Below are 25,253 nucleotides of genomic sequence, written 5' to 3'. Positions count from 1 at the left end.
TGTATATGTATGTGTGTGTGTGTGTGTGTGTATATATATATATATACATATATATTATGATTGGGTAGACATTCTTGAGCATACAGAAGAACATCCAGATGCTGAAGGTGTTGACTCAGGAAATGCAGAAGCTACTGGAGGTGATGAAGTAGAAGAACCAGCAGAACCTATGGATTGTTGCCCTGATAATTGTTATGTACGCTTCCCTTGGTGTGCAGGCTCAGAAGATTCTCCTTATTGGCAGTTTTGGTTCAAGCTTAGGTCAAAATGTTTTCATCTGGTGGAGAATAAGTACTTTGAAACACTGGTAGTCACCTTGATCATGATTAGTAGTCTCACACTGGTATGTTATTGTATGTTGCTTATATGGGAGTTATTACTGTTCTATGGTATAGAAAATTTATCTATTCATGTAGCCTTGGCACATTTCTAGGTTTACTAAGAGTATAACACTATTCATTAAAATATTTTTATAAAAAAAGTAAAACAAATAATTAACTTAATACAATTAAATATGATATTACTGAAGATAAATCAGTTTATCATGGCATTTCATTAAAAAAAAAAATACAAAGATACAATTGTGAATTGACCAAATCTGTGGAAACTGATAAAGATGTAATGTGTAAATGCTATTAATCTTCCTATCGTATTTAAATCTTTTGTGAATTAACTACAGCTGATGTTCAATTCTAAAATGATATCTCACTCCTCACATCACACAAAATAGTTTCATCCTTAACACATGTTCTCTTGATACTTTCATTCCACTAGTCTTGAACTAACTCCCACCTAAAAACCATGTGGTTAACATGAATTGTACTAGTGCATGATATCATCATGCTATAATAGCCCTTCACCAATAGGAGAGCAACACAGCCTCCTTGCACATTAATTACACCAAAGCATTTGTGCTCAAAATAACCTCATTTGTTTCTTTGGCATTGTCTCAAACATATGTGATTTTGAACTTTTTATTTAATTACATGAAATTTGTTAAGAAAACTTCAATTTTGCTAAAATTTAACAGGTTTCTTTCATCAGTACAGGCAGAGAAAAATGTTTTCACTAATCTCCTATTACAAATTTTCTAGTGATGGTAACTTCTACTTCATCTTGTAATTGTGACAATGTTACTAACATGATACCTGTGGCTACTGGAAGCTCATTGTATTTGGAAGACAGGATAGCCATTGTTCAATATGTTGTGGGATCCACATTGGCTTTCTGCTTCTGAAATTATTTCTTACCTCTCTCACAGTTACAGCTGTTTTCAATTTATCTGTTCTCTAGTGCTAAAAATATTGCTCACAACTAGCTTTTAACTCCCACCTAATTTCATGTGTATACATGCAGTTCAACTGGGTTTAATAATGGAAAATAGCATGTGACAACCCTCTCAATAATAGGAGTACAACACATCCTCTTATTGTAGTTAACTCCCTCTATGCCACTAAACCGAGTCTTCATCTATCAATTTGGCATTATGTTGTTAACACTTAGTACTGGTTATTGCTTTAGTGCATTTTTGTCATTGCGTTTTGCTTTCAAAGTATATTTTTTTTTCCACATCAGTATCAAATTTAATTTTCATTATGAGTTGTTTTGTTCCTCAGTTTTTTTATGAATTCACAATTTATTGTCATGACGTTGATGACTTCCAACATCACCAACAGTCACTCACCTGTGATGATGGTTGTGGGGACAGCATTATTTATAAATGAGATCTTAATTATTGTTCGGAGGTGGCTTCTTTCATAAAGGTCAAGAGGTCTTTCATTCTGAAGGAGAATTATGCTACTGCCTTAGTATTTTTATCAGATGATGTGGTTTTGGACAGCCTTCCCACCTTCCTTTGTTGTACAGTCTCATTCTGAACCTGTGGAAGCAAGTGGGCCTCAGTTTTCCATTTTGGATTTGGTTTTCAGGTTGGTTCTGTTTTATCTATCTGTGGTATATACTGAAAAATGCAGTAGGCTCACATATATATATATGTAACATTCCCATTCATGCTGAAGAGCCATAAAAGGTAAATAAATATTCTCCATGTCTATCTGTGATTTTGGGTGCTTGTACATCAGCCAGTGTAGTTTTATAGGTTTTGTCTTTATGACAGTATGGCATTTTTTTTTTCCCCTAACTGCCTTTTATTAATATTTTACTTCTACATTGTTCATGTGCATATTTGAAAAGTATTTTCCTTTTTTGTTTCTTTAAACTTATAGTTCCATTGTATATGAATTTATTTGGTGCATGATTGACTGTTTTCTCCAAATATATCTTTTACTTAACCTATACTCGTTGTACATTAGCCTAATTTCATATTAAACCTCTTGCTCCTTTTATTTTTAGGAGGCATAGCATATATGTATTTTTACCAGTAGGTAAACCACCTTTCAGATACAGCTTTTTAGTTTTTATTACTGTGTGTAGTTTTTTATTCTCCCCCTTTGCATGATATTGCGATCTATGTTGTCAAGTTTGCGGAGTATTCTATGCCCCCCCTCCCTTCCACATCCTACAACAGCTCATGCACTTGTTATTAATCATGCTGCAATTTCATTTTTTTGGATAATCAACATTAGTATTCTTTTCTTCACTTTGTGATTTAGGCCCTAGCTAGCTTCAGTGTGTTTTATCCAGGCAAAGTTTAACCTACTGTATTTATCCCTTACCCCAATTCTCTAGAATTTGTCTGTCCACCTGTTGTCTGAGGCTGTTATTTTGTTTTTCCAAGTTTCTTTTTTTCTGTGTAATCCCCACATACCTTCTCATAACATTATTTAATTTGTCTTTTTATGCTGTATCTCTTCACACTTGGCTCCTGTTTTGCTGGGATTGGAACACATTATTACCACAGTTGCAATTTCCCTTTCATCTTTTAGGGATCTTTGGGCAACTCTCTCTTTTTTCAATCTATGGTGTTTGGTTACCACCAGACACTTTGGCATCTTAGTTGAAAGCCTCCAGATCACACACTTTTATATTGTTTCTTATTTGCAGTTTTTTCCCAACTTTCTCCTCCTGCATTTCTTATCTTCCTCCTTTCTCATCTTTACCAGTTTTTTTCTAAATATCATACAATTGTCAGCAGCTGTTCAGCAACTTATCTTTAAGGGTTCTATTGAATTCTTTTTTCTGTTCATTCAGGATTTTATTCACAACTTTTTGCCATTCTTGAAGGAATCAGGGAGTGGTACCCTGTTATCAATTGCTCTAGTCTGAATTAAATTCTATTTGTGCCTCACTTCACTATGGAATACTACCTGTATCTCAGATAGATATTTCTACCATAGCTTTGGATGATAAGGTTTGATGTGACTGACATGTATTTCCACTTTCCTATTTCTAGGGCTTCACATCGTATTTTATGTTTCATTTACAAGAATCAGATTTATGAATTTCTGGCTTTTTCTTTCAGGCAGGTGTTGACACCATTTGTTGTCTGTTTGGGGATTGGGTCATTTGACTGAGTCCTACATTAACCTGGACACGTTGTATGTACGACTTGCTCCTTTTTTGTGGAGTCTCATCCACCCACTCTTGCCTTCTTCTTATAAAAGCTGCTTAGTTGGGGTGAATTATCAAAGTGAAGTGAATTATAACCTCTCTCCATATCTGGTTCATCTGGGATGTTTTTAACTCACATATTAGTCGAGCACAGCCTTCTCCTCCTCATCTGTGAGTTATAGTTATTGTAGTTCTCGGGGCATGATCAACACCTTCTCTTTCTGCTGGAAAGGGTTTGTCTCTTTTGGTGACTTGAGCATTGCTGGAAGCTTTTTAGATTATGTCCACATGCTTTCTTTGCATGAATACTACAAGATTAGTGGAATCTTATCTGGGATTCTTTGTTTTCATTTTTTTCTTCCCTTTATTCTGACTTCCTTTGGTGGTTATACAGGGATAATACTACAGTGAGTGTACCTATTTCTCCTCCACATTCAGTTTTCTGTGTTTTCACAGATGCTTCCTGCTATACCCTTGAGGTTCTCAGATCTTTGGTCTCAGGAGATTTGGGTCTTTACATCATTTTTTGAACCTCCTTGCTATTCATCAAGTAATGGTTTATTTTCCATCATGCATCTTTGGTATGTCAGAGATGATTCATTCTGACAAATCGATGGTTGTCTCTTACATCACCAGACTAGTGGGCATTTAATACCAGTCTCTATTTTTTTCTGGATCTTTTTTTCCCTAGGCTCCCCACCATCAAATCCATTTGTTCCCTTGTCACTTTCCAGGTACCCTCAATCTTGTTGTGGGTTGTTTGTCATGTCCTGACAAGTTTCTATGCATGAAGTTGTCTCTTGATCTTCAGGTATTCAGATGGAAATGTACTCAGTTGCTATCAAATGGTTGCATATGGATAACAAACTTTCCATTTTTGGTACCCAGTTTCACATCCTTCAGCTTTGACAGTGAGGCATTAAGCCAGGAGTGGATGGTTCTTTTCCTATGTACATTTCCTCTTATCCCTTTTGTATATTCTACCCTTTCTTCTGTATTTACCTATTTGTTTAGTGTTACCCTCTCATTAGATTCATTGCTTCACAAGGTCATTGACTGCTAATTTCCATCATTCTCTGTAGGAAGTTCTAGGTTAGCATGGGGCTACTCATGATTTTGTGTTGCATTACCTATATGGTACTGTACTTTCCTGTTCCACTAGTTATCATCTTCTTCCTAAGACCATTCTACATGCAATGGTAAAATTATGAGTGGGTAAGTGTTTTATTTCATTTAAGTGACTCATTTCTTTCAGGGTCTTCCTTCACATGTTATGAATCCAACACTGTGGTGAGTGTTACCTTTCCAGGTATTGTGCTTTTCAAATTCCTTGTGATCTGTAAGATCTATCATGCTCACTTTTGAGATGGGGTGTTCCAGAACACAAGACCACTTGTAGGTTCATCCTCATGGTATATTGCATCATAATTCTGTTCACACTGGACCATACACTCATGAACTAACTTGAGTAAAGCAAACAGATTGCTGCCCATCTCCAACATTAAGTTAATTATTGAGATCAGGAATAATCTGCTTTTCTGTACAGGGTTTCATGGTTCCCCATTACACTTCTCCAGTAATGAGTTCCTCCAGATCTGCCAATGCATTTCATCCTTCCCTTCTGGTTTTGGGAGTGGTGGACCATGGAGTGCATACAATTCCATTCAATAAAGAGTAGGGCAGTGGTGTTTTTTCCTTGGCAGAAGGTGTGACATCTTCTGCCACAGGTCTGCACTGGATCTTTCTGTGTATATTATAGTTCACCCCTCTGGTTGGGAAACCACCCTCCTATAACCACCTGAATTTCAATTCCTGGGTGATTGATTTGGGTTGGAGTTGGACTAACCAACATATGTTTTCATATATGAGTGGGCTGGAAACTCCCTCCTACCCTGGACTGGATGTTACATTCCCAAAGCTAATTAGTTTTGGACTGGAACTGGCCTTCCATGTTCCTGATGTCATCTGAATGTGCATTTATGGTGTTAGTTGTTCCAAGTTGTGTTGGATAATTTGCACACATGTTGTATAAAGTTCTTAACATGGTGGATCCTCTATCCTTCTGGATTTAATATCTGAAGTGAATAGTTGAGGACTTTCTCTCAGAAGCCAGTTGAGTTCCTCCTGATGCTACTGTTCAGGACTAGGATTGACCTCACACTTATGGTTTGATGTACCTTAGCCACTCTACATACATTCCTCTTCTATTAGAATTGAAATTATTGATTTTTTCCACCTTTTTGCTTAATTACAGGTCCACAATCCCTTTTCCAAAACCCTTGGGGTCAGTTGTGTTTCAGAATTCAGAATTTTTCGGATTTTAGAACAAATGTACACAGCTTCGAACGAAGAGTAATTAAATACATTAATATTTCTGCAGAGAAACATGTGATTATTCACACAAAGTGGGATAAATAAAGACTATAAATAGTATTACAGTTTTTTATATGCTGTATTAATAAACTAGTAAATGACTTAGTGGAATAAATATAGAACATAAATACTCAAGGACATAATTATACAGGTTCAAACTAGGCTAAATACATACCTGCAGTTAAGTTCCATTATGCCTGGCAAACAAAGCTAAATACTGTACAGCTACCTGCAACATCCGTGGAGTTATGGTGCATGACATCTAGCTTGAGGATCTTCAAGAAGAAGGTACATCAGTATCACCATCGTCATTGTCGTCATCAGGTTGCAACCAGAAATCTGATGGTGGGCCAGGAACAGGATTCTCAAGTGATGAAGTAGCACTATGACAGATGACGTTTTTAAAGACTTTTTCAAGTGTCATCTGTCTCATTAACATAGGTTTCTGTATAAGCAATATATCTTTAACTAAGTAAACTGCCATAATCACTTGCTCACTGATAAATGCACGTTGTTCAAGGCCAACAATTGACTGATCACACATTTTCATCATATCGTCTATGGGAATTTTTTCATCTGTGTTCACAATGTCATCATTATCACTACTATTCTCATGTTTATCTGTGTTTAACACCATTTCAGCATATTCCTCATCACTCATGGAATGCACAACAGGTGCATCATTTTCAACGTTCAGCATTTCTTTGATGTCAGCTTCCTCTAACTTATTTACACTTTCGTCCTATAAACTTTTAGCATAAGTTATGAGGTTTGATATCATCTTCTTTTCATCAGTGACACTAAATCCTAGAAAGTATTTCAGATATTTTATACCATTACACTTTTTAAATTTCTGCAGCCAACTTTCTGAATATTGGCACTCACCTTCAGTGTTCATTTCTTCATGATATATTCTAGCTTGGTTCGTGATCAACAAATCAGTCAGTGGCATACATTCACTTCTTTATTGTCGAATCCACTCCATCAACACAGGGTCAAGATCTTCATTTTTTGCTCTATGCAGTGTTTTCCTATTTTTCATTAGATTATGGTCTTCACTGTCACTATAAAGCTTCAGTAACTTGTCTTTCTGTTTTTTTAAATAATATACAGTGGTAGTTCCGATACCATATTCTTCAGTAAGATGCTGTACAGACACACCATTATCAAGCTTCTGCAATAACTCCACTTTTTGCATTATTGATAACGTCAGATGCTTCCTTTTTCGTTTCTCACTGTTACCCATAGGGGTATCTGCAGCTCTTTTTGACATTTTCACAGCAAAATTAAACACAAAGTCAAAATAAAAAGCAAGAAAAAAATATTAGCGAAGAGCAGACACGCTTGTGACCAGTAGGAGCACTGAGATACAACTGACGAGCCTGTCAGACTGCTGAGCAGCTGGGCCATACCACCATGTCACACCTGAGTGACGTAGGTCAAATGGGTGTGTAGTTGGGTCAGCTGTTATACTGACCATCCACACTTCACGAAAAAAACTTTGGCTTTTTGTTAAACCCTCTCAGGAGGCATTCTTCTGCATTTGCATTCTTCTGTAGGGATCTGCTCAGCTTGACTAGTTAGTTAAGCATTGCAAATCTTTCCTTATGTCTGCTCAATGTTTGGTACATCTGAGCATGTTCTTCAACCCCCAATCACAGTCAGGCTTAGCCTTCACTACTTCATCTGCAAGTAATGGAATGTCTTGTTACCAGGAATTATGCTTCTTATTTACATTCTGTCAAAAGGATCTTTCATTTATAAGGCCCCTTGGTGTCGATTCCTGTACGTGGTGAGGGGACCTCCCAGAGAAAGTTCTGTTCTTTCAGTTTACCTCCTCAAGGATCTAAACATCCACCTACGTGTTTGCTGTGCATGGTGACCCGTGAAGAAGAGGAGAGGATCCTGGTGGTTGGGGGGTCCAGCTCTAACACACCACTTTGGCCTTGAATTCCTGTAGGTGAGTGGCCTCCCTAGAGTCAAATTGTAGTGCATCCTCTTGTAGAGCTCCATAGTGGGTGGGGTCAGTGGGTGCTGAAACATTCTTTTTTTATTATGGATCCTCCCAATGAAAACTTAAATAAAATAATGAAAAAACAATCCATAGATAAACAACCATGTCTTGAAGATTCTGAGCAGCAATCTTCAATCTGTAAGTCCTGTACCTCATTTTCTTGTATTACATTCTCTTTCAGACAAACCTTTAGGGCAACTGTCTCCCTTTTGTATTCAGAAGGGACTAGAGGGACTTGCTGGTTCTCCAAAATCAGTTAAAAAGCTTTACTCTGGTGACATATTGATGAAAACATCCACATCTAAGCACAGTGAACTTTTCTTACATTCAAAGACAATTGGGGATATACCCATTGAGGTCACAACACATGCTACTTTGAATTCGTTGCAAGGGGCTATTGTTGAGAGGAATTTGAAGAACATGCCTGAGTTGGAGATTCTCAAAGGTTTCTTCACTCAATGAATTTCTGCAGTGAGGTGTATCTCCACTTGCAAAGATGGAATTATGATGCTGACCAGTGTTCTCATTTTAACATTAACATAACTGTGTCCATCTGCCATCATCAAGGCAGCTTATCTTAATTGCAAGGTACAGCCATACATTCCAAACCTTCTCAGATGTTTCTAGTGTCAGCAGTTCGGTTGCTAAAAGACATCATGTCATGGTTCCTTGGCATGTGCTTGTTGTGGTGGCAAGTACCACAATGCTTATGAGTGTGAAATGGACCCTCATTGCATCAATTACAATGGCTCCCAGCCATCCTACTTTTGTTCTAGCCCTAAGTGGTTGGAAGGAAAAGTGATGCAGCATTTCAACATGATTCAAAACATTATTTATCCTGAGGTTTAAAAGTTGCTATCCACCACCTCATCTCAGACATATGCTGCTGCATTTCATTTCACTGTTACAGTGGGAGTGCAGACGGATCTCTCTGTACTTTTAAAAGAATCATTCTCAAACCATATCAGAAGTCTTTTGACCTTCATGGTTAAAAAGTTGATGAATCAACATCAGCACCTATCTCTGTCGCTAATGTACATTCCAGCGACTAGTGTACTTCCTTTGGTTCCAGGTATGGGCATTTCCTTGAGTATATCTTCTTCTTCCACTACAAGATGCAAAAGAATCATTCATTCATGTCCTCAATCACTGGAATTCTCTTCCAACAGCAAATACCTGCTCAATTGACCCAGGGCGGGATCCATAGATCCATATAAAGACAGTAAAGAAAAAGACGTGATTGTAAACAGAAGGGTTCTCCACTCAATTTGCCTAAACATAAATAAAAATGGCTGCCTTGATACAATGGAACTGTCAAGGTTTACATTGTAATCTGGATGATATCAAAGCACTGATTGCTTCTTTCCTTACAGGAAACATTTCTGAAACCTGCCAATACAGTCACCTTTCAGCAGTTTTCTTTTAACAGAAATGACAAGTTGTGTGATGGATGAGTGCATGGAGGGGTGACACTGTTGGTTGATTAACATATGCCCACCCTGTCTTTGCCACTCAACATGCCCTTGGAGGCTGTAGCCATCCATGTTTCTTTTGGTTGTACCATCACTGTTTTTCTCTCTATCTGTCTCTTGAAGAGATCTATGATCATTCAGACCTTGATTCTCTCATTGGACAGTTGCCATCTTCCTTTGTAATCCTGGGAGACTTTAATGGGCATTATCCCCTCTGGGGAGGTATTGATATTGATGGATGGGGTCGCTCCGTAGAGCGTATGCTCTCAGACCACAACATTTCTCTTTTCAATACTGGTTCTTAAAGTTATTTTCATGCACCTAGTCATTTATTTACTACTATTGATCTCTCAGTTTGCTTCCCTTCACTGTTCTCCCACTTTTCCTGGAGGGTTGACAATAACCTACGAGGCAGTGGTCATTTTCTTATAATTTTGAGAGAGATTGGGTATGGTAGATGCCACCCAACCAGTGTGCCTTGGTAGAAAATGGATCAAGCCTACTGGCCCTCTTTAACTGCTCTTGCAGAACTTGATCCTGCCATCATCTGTAAGCCATCATTAGATGACTGTGTGGCTGCAATGACTGACTATTATGCAGGCTGCTGCTTAATGTATCCCTAAAATCTTGAGATGTTTCCACAATATCCTCGTCCATGGTGGAATCCTGCCTGCCATATAGCACAGAAAGCTCAAAAACAGGCCTGGAATACTTTTTGTAGGTATCCCACACTCTCGAACTGCATCGTTTTTCGATAGGCCCATGCATATGCTTGGCAGGTAAGACGTCAAAGCCAGAAGGAATGTTGGATTAAGTTTACAACCAACATATCTTCTACTACCAGTTCCAAAGTCACATGGGACAAGATTCAAAAGGTCAGTGGGCAATATAGTTCTGTCCCCCTTTCAATCTTGCTCTCTGCTGGCCTGGAAGTAGCTGATACCCCGAGCATTGCTGATACTTTAAGTGAAAGCTTTTTCCAGGTATCTAGCATTTCCACATCATCCTCCACCTTTTTAGCCATCAAAACTCGGGCAGAGCAATCTCCTCTTTCCTTTTAAGCTGGTTGTCTCTATGACTCTAATCACCTTTTTAAACTGGTGGAACTCAGTGTAGCCCTTCATCGGTCTGGCAGTACATTGGTCGGACCTGATGATGTACACTACAAAATTCTGTGCTGTCTACCTCCTACTTCTTTTGCTGTTCTTCTGATTGTTTTTGACTGGATCTGGCAGGAGAATGTTTTCCTGATACCTTCCTCTAAGCCTGGAAAAGATCCCAAGATTCCTTCAAACTACTGTCCAATGTTTTTGACAGTCTGTGGGTTCTGTCAACAGTGCTTCATCATGGACCACCTGATTCAACTTGAAACGTCAATTAGAGAAGCCTTTCTCAAACGAGAACATATTGTATTAATATTCTTTGCCCTTGGGAAGTCTTATGATACTACATAGAGGTATGGCATTTTGCGAGACCTCCATTTATATGGGTTACATGGTCATTTGCCCATTTTTATTTAAAAAATTTTAATGGACAGGAAATTCCAAGTTCGTATGGGTTCAACACTTTCCTGCTCTTTTCTACAGAAACTCGGAGTCCCTCAGGGCTGTGTTTTGACTGTCACCCTTTTCAGTATAAAGGTTAATGCCATCACTGAACATCTCCCTCTTACTGTTGCAAATGAGCTTTATATCAACGACTTTTAAATCTCATGTCAGTTGTTGAACATGAGAAATATTGCGCAGCAGCTACAGACTGCCCTGAATGATTTACTGAAGTGGACCACAGCAAACAGTTTTAATTTCTGTTTCTCTAAAACCATTTACATGCACTTTTGCCACTAACAGGGTATTTATTCTGATCCTTAACTTCATACAGGTGAAGTTGTGCTGCCTGTGGTCCCTGAGACAAAGTTTTTAAAGCTTGATTTTGACCATAAGCTGACCTTGATACCACACATCAAGCAACTATGAGTCAAATGTACAAGAACACTGAACATCCTCCATGCCATCTCTTCCATGAATTAGGGAGTGGATTGATGTTTTATGCTGAAGATATATCGTGCTCTCATTTGATCAAAAATAGACTATGGATCACTGGTCTATGGCTCTGCCAGAACCTCAGTGTTGAAGATGCTGGACACCATTCATCCTCAAGGACTTTGGCTCTGTACTGGGACTTTCTGCACTTTGCCAATCTGGCAAACTTTGATCCTTACCACAGCATTCCACCTAATGTTGTGTTTTCCTTCCTCAGTGGGTGATGCTTTTTTCAGAACAGATGATCTGCCATTGTTCCTTTTGGCCTTCATACCCAGGCATAGTTGGATGAATATGGTCTCTCCTTGGATAACATTGCTGTATCCACTGGTCAGCGCATCCCACCATAGCTTATTATAGTCCTCAAATGTGACCTTTTATGAAGTCATCTGAGAAAAGCAGATGCTCCCAACTGGAAGTTCTGTCTGTTATTTGCTGAACATCTTTTGAACCATCCTTGTATTCCTAATTATACGGATGGTTCAAAATCAGGTGACTCTGTGGGCTCTGCCAAGGGTTGTTGTGGTTCAGTAGTTGTGCACAGATTCCCCTCTACAGTTTCTGTGCTCACTGCTGAACTGTATGCAATTTCTCTTGCCCTGGATCACATACAAGTTAAGCAGTACTCAAATTGCAGTAGTTATACTGACTCGCTTGGTTCTCTACTGGCCCTGGAACCACTTCACGTTAGTTTTCACCCTGTTCTTGCTGATATTCAAAATCAACTGGCCCATTTCTCTTTACCATCTACTTCTGTCCCATTTTACTGGATACCAGGCCATGTTGATATTTACAGGAACAGGCTTGCCAACACTGCAGCTAAAGTTGTCTGCTCTGGCATTATCATTGCTGTGCCTGTTCCATACATGGACTATGGTCCTGTGTTCAAGTCTCTGTGCCAGTCAACAGTCGAGTTTGAAAGAGCAATGTGAAAACAAGCTTTCCCAAATAAAACCCTTTGTTGGACCTTGAAGATCTTGTTTCCATAAGAATCAGAAAGAGGAAGTTGTCCTAACTAGACTACGCATTGGTCACAGTTTGTTAACTCATCATTTTATTTTATCTGGTACTGATGCACAAATTTGTTGTCTGTGTGACACTTAGGTCACATTAAGCCACATTATACTGTCTTGTTGTTGTTACGACTCTCATCGACAGCACCATTTTAAACATGTTTTGTCCCAAGGTTTATCCATAATATTAGACAGTGTTATTGGCGATGGTGACACTGTCCAACCTACAAATGTTTTTAGTTTTTCAAAGGCCATTATTCTTTGTAATGCTATTTAAATTTTTAATTTATAAATTAGACCTTTTTTTAATGTGATTTCCTTTTAAGAATTAAATTACAAATAGATTTATTTGTAATTAGAAAATGGCCATAACGTCAAATAACTCAAAACAGGACTGGAAAGGCTAACTTCAGGTGTCTAATGTTGATGTTTGAACTTACCAATTAGTCATCCTGGTGAGTTGTGATAATTAAAATTATGCTACAGAAAGTTCTTATATCACTATAGTTTCTTTTTTACTGCTATAAACTAGATATAAAAGTTGGATTTAACATTATTTATGTTTTTAATTCAAAATTAAACATTGTTTTGTGTTACCTTAATTCCTTTTTATGAATTTTAATAATTTTACTTTAATTTTAACTTTTTACTGGATGTTTGGTTCAGATAGCCTAGTTGCTTTTCACCATAAAATGCCAAACCAACCAACTAACCATTTTTAAGGACTCTGGCTTTCTTAAACCCACTAATTCCTTTAGACTGAAAAACAAATGCTTCCTCCAATGGACATTACAGAATCAGTGCAGCTTTTCTTGAGATCCACTGATTTTAACTGTGAGCCTCCCTTTTCCTATTCTTCAGAACTTCTCTTGGTGTATCGACAGGATCTCCATCTTTTCACAGATGCTTCTCTGTCAGGCTAAGGTGTATTTTTGTACAACATGATTTCAGGTGTGTGAATTTCAATGGAGCATTTACTCAATATCAAAATACATGAATTTCTTGTAGTTCATAGGTATCTTCACATTTCCTTCTTCTTCTTGTGGATTGGTTGGCCATGATCCACTTTAACAATTCCATTGTTATTTCTTTATATCAGTCATCAGGGAAGTACCCATTCCAAGACTCCCAGCTTCTTTGCTTGGACCTGCTATTTTGGGCTCATATCCATTGAGCATCATGTGCCATGGCTCTGGACCTGGTGGCTCAACTGTATTCTATCCGTAGACTGATCTTTCCACCCTAACAGTTTCTTTCTTAGGTTTACTCCCATTTAGGCACACCCTTGATTAATGTCTTTGTCACATTTTCATCATTAACTTTCACTTCTCTGGTCTCCATTTCCCTAACCTTCAGCTCTGACAGTTGACGCTCTCAGTCAGGGTTGGTCTCACCTTGTTCTGTGTCTGTATTCGTTTTCTCACTCATGTTCTTACCGTGTTATGCAACAATCCTTTCTGAGTCCTGTTGGTAGTGCCTTTATTGGTTTACATAACCCTGGCATCCATGCTCTCCATCTCGTGTTTCAACATTACATTTCTGTTTTTCACCCGAAGGTACCTTTCCTTCATTTTCATGTGTGGGATTTGTCCAGTCCATCACTCATAGTGCTGGACATTCTGCTCAGATACCTTTCATTTTATTTTATTACTCCCATTCTTCAACTTTAATGTCTGTAAACAGAAGTGGTAAGTTTTTGACATTGATTCATGTACCATTTTCTTCTTCTTGGCTGTTCTACTGTGGCCAACTCTTTAGCCTTTTTTTTTATGGTTGTTGAACCATGGATTGTCAGTCTCCACCACAGCTGGTTATTGAGTGGCTTTGTCAACTGTATTTTACATTTCCTATTACCACCAGGTGCTTTCTTCCCTTGTCATCTTTACTTTTTCCTGATCCTTCCTTCTTCACCAACCTTTTTTTGTTTTTAATTCCATGCTTTACTGCGATGTTAATATGGTTTACATGTTATCACACGTATCATGTTCAAACCATTGATGTCTTTTGTTTTTTTACCATCTTTCTCTTAAGATATACTTCCTTCTTGCCTGAGGTCACAGTTGTTCAAATGCATAAGTCATCAGTGTTTCCTGTACTCTCTTTCACTCTCTGCAGCAAGATGGATTTGTCACCCCTGTCTTTGTTTGCTCAGTTAAGTCAAAGTGATACACATACAGACACAGAAAGAGCTGTTCATGCCCTTACCACACTACACTAGTTATTTTGCCAAACATTTGTGTATGGGTACTTAGATGGTTGTGCTAAAGTTTTCTCAAACCATGTGACATTTGGGGATGTTTTGTCTTTCCCTTGGATTCCTTTGAGGCAAAGAATAGAAAGAATCCTTCTGCATCAAGACTGGTTTATCACCTCTTTTCTGTTTGTCCATTTGAGTCTGAGACACTTGTGTACAGTCTGATCATGCCCTTGTCACACTGCACTACTTGGTTCACCAACCATTTCTGTGTAAGTACACAGTTGTTTATCCTAAAATTCTATCAAATCCTGTGTCACTTGGTACTCTTTTGCTTTTCCCACATTTTTTTCCTGACGAACAGTATAACCTAGTCAAGATGATATGTAGTCTTCTGTGGGTGTGCCAGCCTGGAGCCCTAATCATCAGGTGTCACACTCCATGAGCTGTACCTTCAAACACTTTTTGTAGAGATTTCATTTATGTTTAATGTTTGCACTGTTTCACATTTTAAACTGGGATTCTTGTTATTCTGTGCAGAGAGGTGAACCTTCATCTCAGAAGCAAACAATTTTCTTACCTGAAAATGTATTTCTGAAAGATGTCTCTTGCATCTTCCCACTCATACTACCCACTTGGTAGTATGACTGGTTCACTCGTTTCTTGTTTTATTTAAAACTGAATTTATTCAAAGTGCAAGTACTCAGGAGAGTTACTGCAAGAGAAAGTAGTGTCACACTTCTCTTGGTTGAGGGCTAAAATTGCATGATAATGTCATCATGCACTAACACAGTTCATCTTGAATGTGATTTTTAGATGTGTGTTAGTTCAGTACTGATGTTATTCAAATACATGAGAGGTCAATCTGTTTTGTGTATGAAGGTAAGTGTATTGGAAATAGATCTTCAGGCAAAGAAAATGTGAAGCTGGTATTAAGCATTAATTTAAATGGGGTTTCAGTAGAATACCAGTGCATTTTATACAACAATATGACAGAATACAGTAACTACGTTTTTTGCTGTTAGCTTAGTACGTGCTGCATGTCATAAGAAAATAGTGAAATAAGATCAATTCACAGTAAACCATTCACTAAAGTGTTTTAAAAATGGCTAATAAAATTGAGTGTAAATCAGTAAATATTTTTAACATGTTTCAGTCTTATTCCATGAATATATTATTTGTGGTTAAAAGCTTTCATATCTATTTGTGTTCAGTCTTTTATGTGATAAACTTGTGTAGCAACAGAATTTTGAATATAATAAACCTACTGAATATATATTCTCTTACATTTTAAAATTAGATTTGCCATTTCAATCTAAACTTTTGTTTTGATAATACTGTTTTCTGGAAATTGTTAATTGATTTTTAATTTTGATGTGTATTTTTTCCAAGACTAAAACCAAACTCAGTTAACTGTTCTCATATCTACTTTCTACTTACATAACATACATAATGTTTAGGGACAACAAGAGATCTATTAAATCATTCTGGTTGTCCCTTCCTCTAAAGTAAGCTATTATAAATTAAAAAATCCTTACAACCAGCTTTGTTATTCATATAGTTTTTAAGCTTTCTCTTAAGCTCACTTAAATTTACTGCCTCCACAATAACTAAAGGCAGTCCTTTCTAAAGACAAACCACCCTGTTGGAAAAATAAAATTGTTTTAACTGAAGATGACTCCTACCTTGCCAAAATTTGTATTTGTGTGCTCTAGTCTTACTCTTCTCATTGTTAAGTGTGAAAAAGATGATGCATCAATATTATCAATTCCATTTAGTCTTAATCAGTCAGATCTTCTCTAACTCTTCTTTTTTTTCAAGAGAAAACAATTTCAAAAATCTTAATATTACCTTGTATGACAACCCCCTCTATCCCAGGCACCATTCTAAAAAAGTATCTCTGAACTCTTGAACAATATGATGTCCTCCCTAAGGTGAGCAGCCCAAAATTGAATACAATACTCCAAATGACCTATACAATGAAATTATATCCCCTGTATAGTTGTATTCAGTATTTCTGTAGATACAACCTAAAATCCCATTTTGCTCACCACAAGCAACAACACAATGCTTAGATGGCTTAATTAAAAGGCTGATCAACCATTACATCAAAACTCTTTTCTTTCACAACACTATTAAGGTTGTTCCCATCCAAATTCTACTTATAATTTAAATTATGAAGACCAATATGCATTTTCTTGCATTTCTTAAAATTAAAACCCACCTACCATTTATTTTCCCAGCTTATTAAATGATCTAAATTTTTTATAAAGCTATAGTATCTTTTCACATGATCAGTTTGGTTGATTTCCGTAATTCCTCTCCTAATTTATGGTCACTACTTTCATAATCTATATACACATTTATGGAAGAGCTGATGTCATTATTTATATTTTTTATACTCTGTATAAAGAAAATATAATCCAAATGATAATAGTTAGGTGTACTTTCTGTATTTTTCAAACCAAGGTTTAACCTGTTTTGGTATTGTATTGTACTTAATTGTTGTGATAAGTTACTTATGAGTAAATCTGCTCTTTTGAGTATTTTCTTATTTTCAGTGAATTTGGTTGTTATATCACAGTTTTCTATGAAGATATTCTTGTGATTGAAACAACTTACCACATTTATTTTTTTCATTTGAAGTTGGATTTCTTTGAAATCAGATTAATCCAATTTGGTATGTATAGAAATTAGACCCTTTGTTTCCAGGATAGTTAAATAATGCAGCTTTTTTCTGTGTAAGTGCAAAGTTTAGTGTCTTTTATTACTCTTCACTTCTCTGTAGTATTTCCAAACTTTGTATGCAAAATCACCATGATGATTTGTATGATTTTCCCTAAAAGCCAAAGTAAGTCATATGTAGTTTAGGAATGGCTTATCCTTGCTGAGGTTTTCAAAGATTATTTTTATTGTTGGAGATTACTATTGAGGGGGTGAAACGTTGAAATATAAATTTTACTTTAGTCATTTCATACCATAATGGAAGTTAAGCCTTTGGAAATATTTAATGAGCTATTACCATGTTTATAAGCTGAAGGTTTAGTTATGTTGTTTCTTCTTGACTCAACAAAAAGTTATATTTAATCATTTTAGTTCCTATTCATTTTAATTTTGAATGCTTATTTTAGAATTTCTGGTGATGTATGGGTATTTTTTACTTATTTTCAATCTGTTACATATAATGTTGGACATTTCATAATTGTTATGTAAATACACAAAGTTGATGTATTAACTTTTGTTTTTTGTGAAACATTATTTTTCTCTGTGCATAATAAATGCCAACAATAATCTGAAATTTTTTTCTTAATTTGTGTCATATTTTACCTGGTAAATTACTTACATCTGTAAACAATAGTTTTATCAAGGTTGTTTCCTTTTTGGTGTTTTGATCAAGGAAAGATCAAATTAGGTTTGATATTACTATATTAGGTTTCTACTTTGTATGCTATCTCATGATCAAATTAATACTTTTTCCTCACATTATCTTATTTCCAATGTTTATAGATGTGAGAGTGACATTTATATATGTTTGAACATTTCTTACAACTTGTACACACTGCAACATGTGAATAAATTTTTCCTTTAAGGTCATTGTATCTCCAGTGAAGTGGAAGTATTTCTCCTACATGTTTGTTGTATGTAAAAAACTTTCTACTTCAAGAGTTATTACTTAGTTTATTTAGTAATTTAATATGTGACTATTATTTATTTTTCATAAGAAGAATGTTAAACATTAATTATTTTAAAAACAATGACAGGTTTTGTTTTGTATCTCTGTATGAGTCACATGTTTATGTAATTTAATTGTTGTACTAGGATCTTATAACATTGTTGACATCATCTTACTTGAAGCTTGTAAGTTTTTTGTATTATGTGTCATGTTGTTGTTACTAGAGGGATAGGTATATATAGATTTTTTCTGTCGTGTTATAAATCTGTGCAGATCCAGAGAGCAAATTAAGTAGAGAAAGGGAAATGAAAGGTGAAGTTAGACTGTGTAATCGTCAGTTTAGCTGTAATGGGTAGTTTCTAAAGTGAGTTTTACAGTTTGTATTGTAATAGCAGATTTAAAACAAAATAATTTGTCTTATCAAAGGGTTTCCAGAAGTAATTGATTCCACCTGTGTTGACTACTGTGATAGCAAATAGTGTAGTGAAGTTTTGTACATATGCTTGACTTGTTTTGAATATATTATTTTAAAACAAGTGGATTGTTTGCTATCCATTTATTTATTTTTTAAATATATCATCAAGTTACAGACACTTAGTGTAAATAATCCAACCCCTAATAAACTTGAATTGTTAAATGTATTTTTACATTGTGGCAAAGTCAACTGTTCTGTTTCTTCTTAATGTAATGTTCACAAATGTATTGAAACTGCTTTTGACAAAACTGTTTACCTTTCATATGTTTTTCATATTCTGTCCTCCACACAATTAGTTAAAGTTACACTAATATTTTGGTAATTTTTCTTATTTACAAATTTTAGGTTGGAAGAGAAACTTTTTTCTAATGGGTTATCTTTGTATGATAATAATTAAATAATGTTTCTTATTTTTATACAAATTTTGAAATTACTGATGTTCCAGATTTTATGAGCATGCTTATATGTACTGTTATCATAGACAGGTCAGGCTTGTTGACAGTTTTGTTTGAGATGCCCAAGTTTGAGTCAGCACTGTAACTTAACACTGTTTCTTTCACCTGTAATGTAAATAATAACCCAATCACTAGCATCAGATAATTTTCTTTTGTTTTTTTCTCAGGTTTAATTCTCTTATTTGATCCAATTGGTCTGTTGAATCTATTCTTATATTTACTTATGTGATTATCTCAACACCAGAGATTTAATATTCTAATCCAAAACCCATTACAGAAGAGTGTCATGTTCTCTATCTTCAAAATATGATTTTTCCATTGCTTTTTACTCAAGCACTAGGGTATTATATGTTTGACTAGAGGATCTGTTTCCTTAATATTTTACATTTTACATTATTCTTAATCGTTCAGTATTTTTCTTTCATAATTATTTTCATTTCTTCTTAAATATTGTGAAACTGGTACTTTTCATCTTTAACCTTTTAAGAATTGTGTTTAGATATTTGTGTTTGTACATTGTGACTGAAAAAGCCTGCTTTATTCTCACTTGATTTTTGCAATATTTATTGTTTCTTTGTTACCATATCAAGGCATGTTAATTCCAAAATAATATTTTTGCTTTCTCAGTGGTTTTAACTACTTGTTTATTTTTTGACAATAGTTGTAGAAAGAAATGCCCTTTACTTTCCACACAATAGGATAAAAAATGTTTTATTTCTCCCAACATTTTGCCATTGTGGCTTCATTTGAGCTAGTAATACAAGATTTTACACAATGCACAATTAGTTTCTCCTACAAACAAAGCATACACAAAACAGGATTTTGTACTATTCAGAACTTTATCCATTTTTTCCCATAGGAGGTTGACCTTCTTATGTCTTTAAATGTCTTCAGGCTGTTTAATCATCAACTCTTTACTACTAACTGTAGTTAGTATTTATTAGATAAAGCCACAACAGCAAAACATTGGTTAAATTACAATTCTTTTAATATAATCTGAGTTGTAAAGTTTTTTTTCTTCTAACTCTATTACTAAACTTTTTAAATCCCTCCAGTAACTACTACAAATTATCCCTTAATTTGGAGGTTGCACAGTGATAGAGCTGTTGAATTCACTGAACAAGATTTTTTTAGCTTTCACAAATCTCTGGCAGCATAGAAATGTGCACAAAATATAGTGAACTTCATACTGTACTCTTATCATCATATTCCAGTGTATATAATAAAACTAGTTTTACACCATCTTCAGTTATTATTATGTGGTATTTTGAATGAATGTTTTTTTGAAATTTGGGTTGTCACTGTTCGACGTTTTTGCACTACTTTTCTATGTGCTTTTACTCATACTGAATCTAGCATAGCATGCTCTCTAGATGCCTTCAAATGCCTATTATGGTGCCAGCATTGCAGGTTAGAAAATTCACCAGAGAACCAGCCTATTTTTGCTCTTGGTTGTCTTGGTCTGTAATGTTGGACTTCTGAATATCTGGTTCCTTGATTGCTCTAAGTTCAGTTTGTTTTCATGGTTTTTTCATAATGACCTTGGCTAATTTTGATTGACCCCTTCTATACAAGTATTTTGTCTAATAAATGTGGTATAAAAAGCTATTATATTTAAAATTAACACTTGTATTTCATAAATTAAATTCCTCCTTCTTCCCTACACAAAGGGATTATTAAGAGCATATATATAAATTTTGTTTTGTGAGGTATAAATTACACATGGGAACTACATTTTGTGAGTTTTAATTGAACAAGGCTTATCCTTACAGAGTGCATAATGCTTGTGAATAATTGTGTTCATTGGTGAAATGAATGAAACTACAGATAATGAAAAAGTTTATTGTCAATCTTTTTATTCCTACTACCTCTTGAAGAAACAACTAATAGGTGTCTATCTTGCTAAGCAACTATGGAAATATCTAATACTTATGGTACAAGAAAATGCTTGTTTCAATGTCATTATGCCTAAACATAGGTTATATAGTGTGCACCCTATATGTAGGCCTATGGCAGTGTTTAGATGAGGACAATGATAGTGAAAAGAATTAGAGATAAAAATTATGATATGAATGGCAATAAATTACCAATTCTATAAGGATAAAAAGAATAATAAACTTGATTTCATGTTCATTGCAGCTAGAATTTCATGAAAATATAGTGTTTTTTTTATTAGAAGTGAACTATGAAATCCTTTTTTACCTTTTTATTTGCATTTCTTCCTAAATTGTGTTTTTATAATGCACTCTCTCTCTCTCTCTCTCTTTCAGGCCCTTGAAGATGTTAATCTTAAGTATCAACCCTTACTGAAGGAAGCACTAGTTGTTGTTGACAAGTTCTTTACAGTAATCTTTTTCCTAGAAATGATTTTGAAATGGTTAGCCTTTGGATTTAAACAGTATTTTACAAATGCATGGTGCTGGCTGGATTTTATCATTGTCATGGTAAGATTTGCATAAGCATCCCATGTAGTTCATAAACTCTGTTACTAATTTTATTTTTAACCTGTTCTAAAGTTCAAATAATTTTGTTTGTTATGGTATTATTAAGAAAAAATAATTTAATTTTTAACTCTAAAACAATGAAGATTATAAAGATAACAATGCTAGGGCTAATATTTGGTGTTTGCTTCTTTTTTTGTTCAATGTATGTTCTCAGTGTAAGATGATGTTCACACCAGTCTATATTATACAGTGTCTTAGCTCAGAAACTACTAGTGATATGTGGCTTCTTACAGCTATAATAATTGACCTAATACAAGTACTCTTATGTCATGCACATGATATAGCTGTTTGGTTTAATGAAACATATAGTGCTTATTCATACTTGATGATGAAAAACCCACTTGAAATAAAAATGTATCTCAGAATGGCTGGTATGGGTATTAACACTTATTGATAAGCAAAAAACAATGTTTCAACTTTCCTAGGTCATCTTCAGTTTAACATCTTTCTTAGGAAGGTCAAAACATTGTTCTCTGCTTATCAATAAAAGTGTTAATACCCATACCAGCCATTCTGAAACACATGCATATTCATACCTTTCACACAGACTTTTAGAAGTCTTTGAAAAGTGATATGTTCTATTGTAGTACTTTTTATTTGAGATTTACATGTTACTTCAAGTATTTAACAACTACTTGAGAATCTTTATTTGCATGGGGACAATGAGAATTCTCCTAGAATTAGATCATTATGAACAATTTAAATCTTATACCAGTTATTGGATATTAATTTATATGAAATCTTATTTTTAATTTGATGAAAGGAATATTAATTTTGAAGAAATAGCCAAGTATTATAGTATGCCAAAATTATTTGATTTATCACATGCTTTATATTTCAACTACAGTACTTACCTCCACTCAAAATAGTAGCTATTCTTATTCAGTGCTACTCTCTATATGCCAACTTTTTCTTCATACATACCATAAGCCTTCTGTTCCTGCCTGTTACAATTGGAAGATTCCAGTATGTGTCTCATGCAAATCATCATGCATCACCTCTTAACCAATAGGAGCATGTGGCTCCTTCTACATTCCTCTGCCAAACTATCACTTCTTATTTGGCAGTACATTAGTTTGGACATGCCCTTTTCTTTTTGTATAGCTGCATGTTCAACTTTTGAAGATTTTCAAGTTTTGCGATTGTAATGTAAATCATTTTCACGTATCAGCCCCCATATATAGTCTTAGCATTTGACTTTGTAAGACCAAGATCTCTGATCAAATTATTGAGGTCTCTTTGGTTGGAATAGTATGGGTTTCTCTCACCAGCTACACCTCTGAAATTGTAATCTGGATCTTCAACATCTACCTCCTCTTCTGATTTGCTGCTCTCTTCTGAGGATGGCTGCTTTCTCTCTGGCGGAGTGGGTACAGGGACCTCAGGGCAATGTGGCACTGGAGCGAAGGATGATGGAAGGTCCAGATACATGATAGCAGATGCAATCTTGCCAGTCCAACGTGGGCAAGGGTCCACCATGCAGAAGTAGCAGTTTCTTGTGTGATCAGTGGGTTCACACCAAACTTCATGGCTCTCTTTTCTTCTCTGTATCATCCTGCAAAAGAGCAAAATAAAATTGTTATTATGAAAATTTAATTTATTTCATTCACAACTAATGTGTAAGAGGTAGTGCAAAATGTTGTATGTGATATTTTTTCTATATTATTGGAAATTGAATTAAAAAGTAAAAGATTTTAAAATTTTAAAAGGTCTAAAATTTGTATAACATAAAATCTTACTGTTCAAGCAAGCAAAAATTGTTTGTCTTACCTTCTAGAGTTTTTTCACAGTGCTAGCAGACAAAATGTTGTCTTAATAAATTTGCCACATACATAGCAGAATGCATCTGGAGAATGTTTGATGCCATCTCTGATCATATCAAATAGGTCTATGTGTTCACTTGAGCAACTAGAACTAAACTGAAGTTGTAAGTGGTGAGCACCTGTATATATATATATATTACTATGAATATTTCTAGAAAATTCTAAAAGGTTCCTGAAAATTCTCGTAAGTTCTACAACATTCGAGAATATTCTTGCAAGTTTGAGAAAATTCTCTGTCAGCTAGTCAGCACTGAATCTACCTGGGTAAATTTGAACATTTCATCACCCAGGTCACAAAAGCAGAGTTTGAAGAGAAAATAGGTCTTTTCCATTTCCTTTAGGCATAAGCAATTGGGAAATAACACTTTCTGCCCAGGAACAAGATAAAATAAAAATTATGTTACATAGTGTAATCTATATTCATATATACAGTCATGTAAAAAAGTTAGGACACCCTATGAAAGCCTGTGTATTTGTGTAACATTTTCAGATATATAGATATTTAATCTCAATTTCAACAATACTGAGAGATTATAGGAATATAACCAAACAATTAAAACTGAAGAAAAGACTTTTCGAGATCTTCTGTAAATGTAATTCTACAAAAATGTATATTCTAACTGAGGAACAAGTTAGGACACTCTGCCCCCTAATAGCTAGTGTTACCCTCTTTGGCTAAAATAACTGTAGTGAGACACTTTTTGTAGCCATCTACCAGTCTCTGACATCGGTCTGAAGAAAGTTTGCCCTACTTCTCAATGCAGAATTTTTTCAGCTGGATTTTTGAGGGGTTTCTTGCATGTACAGTTCATTTCAAGTCACCCCACAGCATCTCAATGAGATTAAGATCTGGGCTTTGACTTGGCCATTCCAGGACTCTCCATTTCTTAGTTTTCAGCCAGTCCTTGGTGGATTTACTGGTATGTTTTGGGTCATTGTCATCTTGCAGGGTCCAGTTCCACTTCAGCTTTAATTTTCGTATGGATGGTCTCACATGATCCTCAAGCACCCTCTGATACACAGTAGAATTCATGATGGATTCTATGTTTGTGAGCTGTCCAGGTCCTGCTGCAGCAAAGCAGTCTCAAACCATGATACTTCCACCTCCATGCTTCACAATTGGTATGAAGTTTTTTTCCTGAAATGCTGTATTTGGTTTAAGCCAAACATGGACTCTGTTCTGGTGTTCAAATAATTCAAATTTGGACTCATCTGTCCATAGAACATTATTCCAGAAGTCCTGGTCTTTGTCTACATTCTCTCTGACAAACTTCAGTCTGGCCTTGATGTTTCTCTTATAGAGCAAAGGTTTCCTCCTTGAACACGTCCCATGCAAGTTAAACTTGTGCAGTCTCTTTCTGATTGTAGAGGCATGCACTTTCACATCAACAGTAGCCAGAGCTAGCTGTAGGTCCCGTGATGACATATTAGGGTGTTTGGAGACCTCTTTTGGCATCTTGCTGTCTGCTTTCGGGGTGAACTTGCTTGAACGACCAAACTTGGGCATGTTGGCAGTTGTTTTGAAAGCCCTTCACTTGTTGACTATTTTCTGGACAGTGGAATGGCTGATTTCAAAATCTTTTGGGATCTTTTTAAATCTTACCAGACTCATAAGCTGCTACAATTTTCTTTCTGAAGGCCTCAGACAGCTCTTTTGCTCTCTTAAGTGGGAATAAATGTGGAGGTGTCCTAACTTTTTCTTCAGTTA

The 25,253-nt window shown here is 35.6% G+C and overlaps 1 protein-coding gene across 12 annotated transcripts in view; it reads left to right on the top strand.

The window, feature by feature from the left end:
* The window catches only part of LOC143258477 (sodium channel protein para-like), a 207,065-nt gene that overhangs the window by 160,560 nt on the left and 21,252 nt on the right, over positions 1–25,253 (top strand). For 9 of the 12 annotated variants that reach the window (XM_076517510.1, XM_076517513.1, XM_076517507.1 and 6 more), the window contains 3 exons: positions 69–343; positions 18,206–18,253; positions 21,489–21,662. In XM_076517510.1, the coding sequence (XP_076373625.1) occupies positions 69–343; positions 18,206–18,253; positions 21,489–21,662 (497 nt within the window). The remainder of the gene's footprint in view (positions 1–68; positions 344–18,205; positions 18,254–21,488; positions 21,663–25,253) is intronic. The other 3 variants (XM_076517512.1, XM_076517514.1, XM_076517511.1) reach the window with 1 other exon arrangement.

The sequence above is a fragment of the Tachypleus tridentatus genome, chromosome 8, assembly GCF_004210375.1.
Source record: "Tachypleus tridentatus isolate NWPU-2018 chromosome 8, ASM421037v1, whole genome shotgun sequence".
Lineage (NCBI taxonomy): Eukaryota > Metazoa > Arthropoda > Merostomata > Xiphosura > Limulidae > Tachypleus > Tachypleus tridentatus.
Note: the sequence above shows the minus strand (reverse complement) of the source record. Positions and strands in the feature narration are given on the sequence as shown.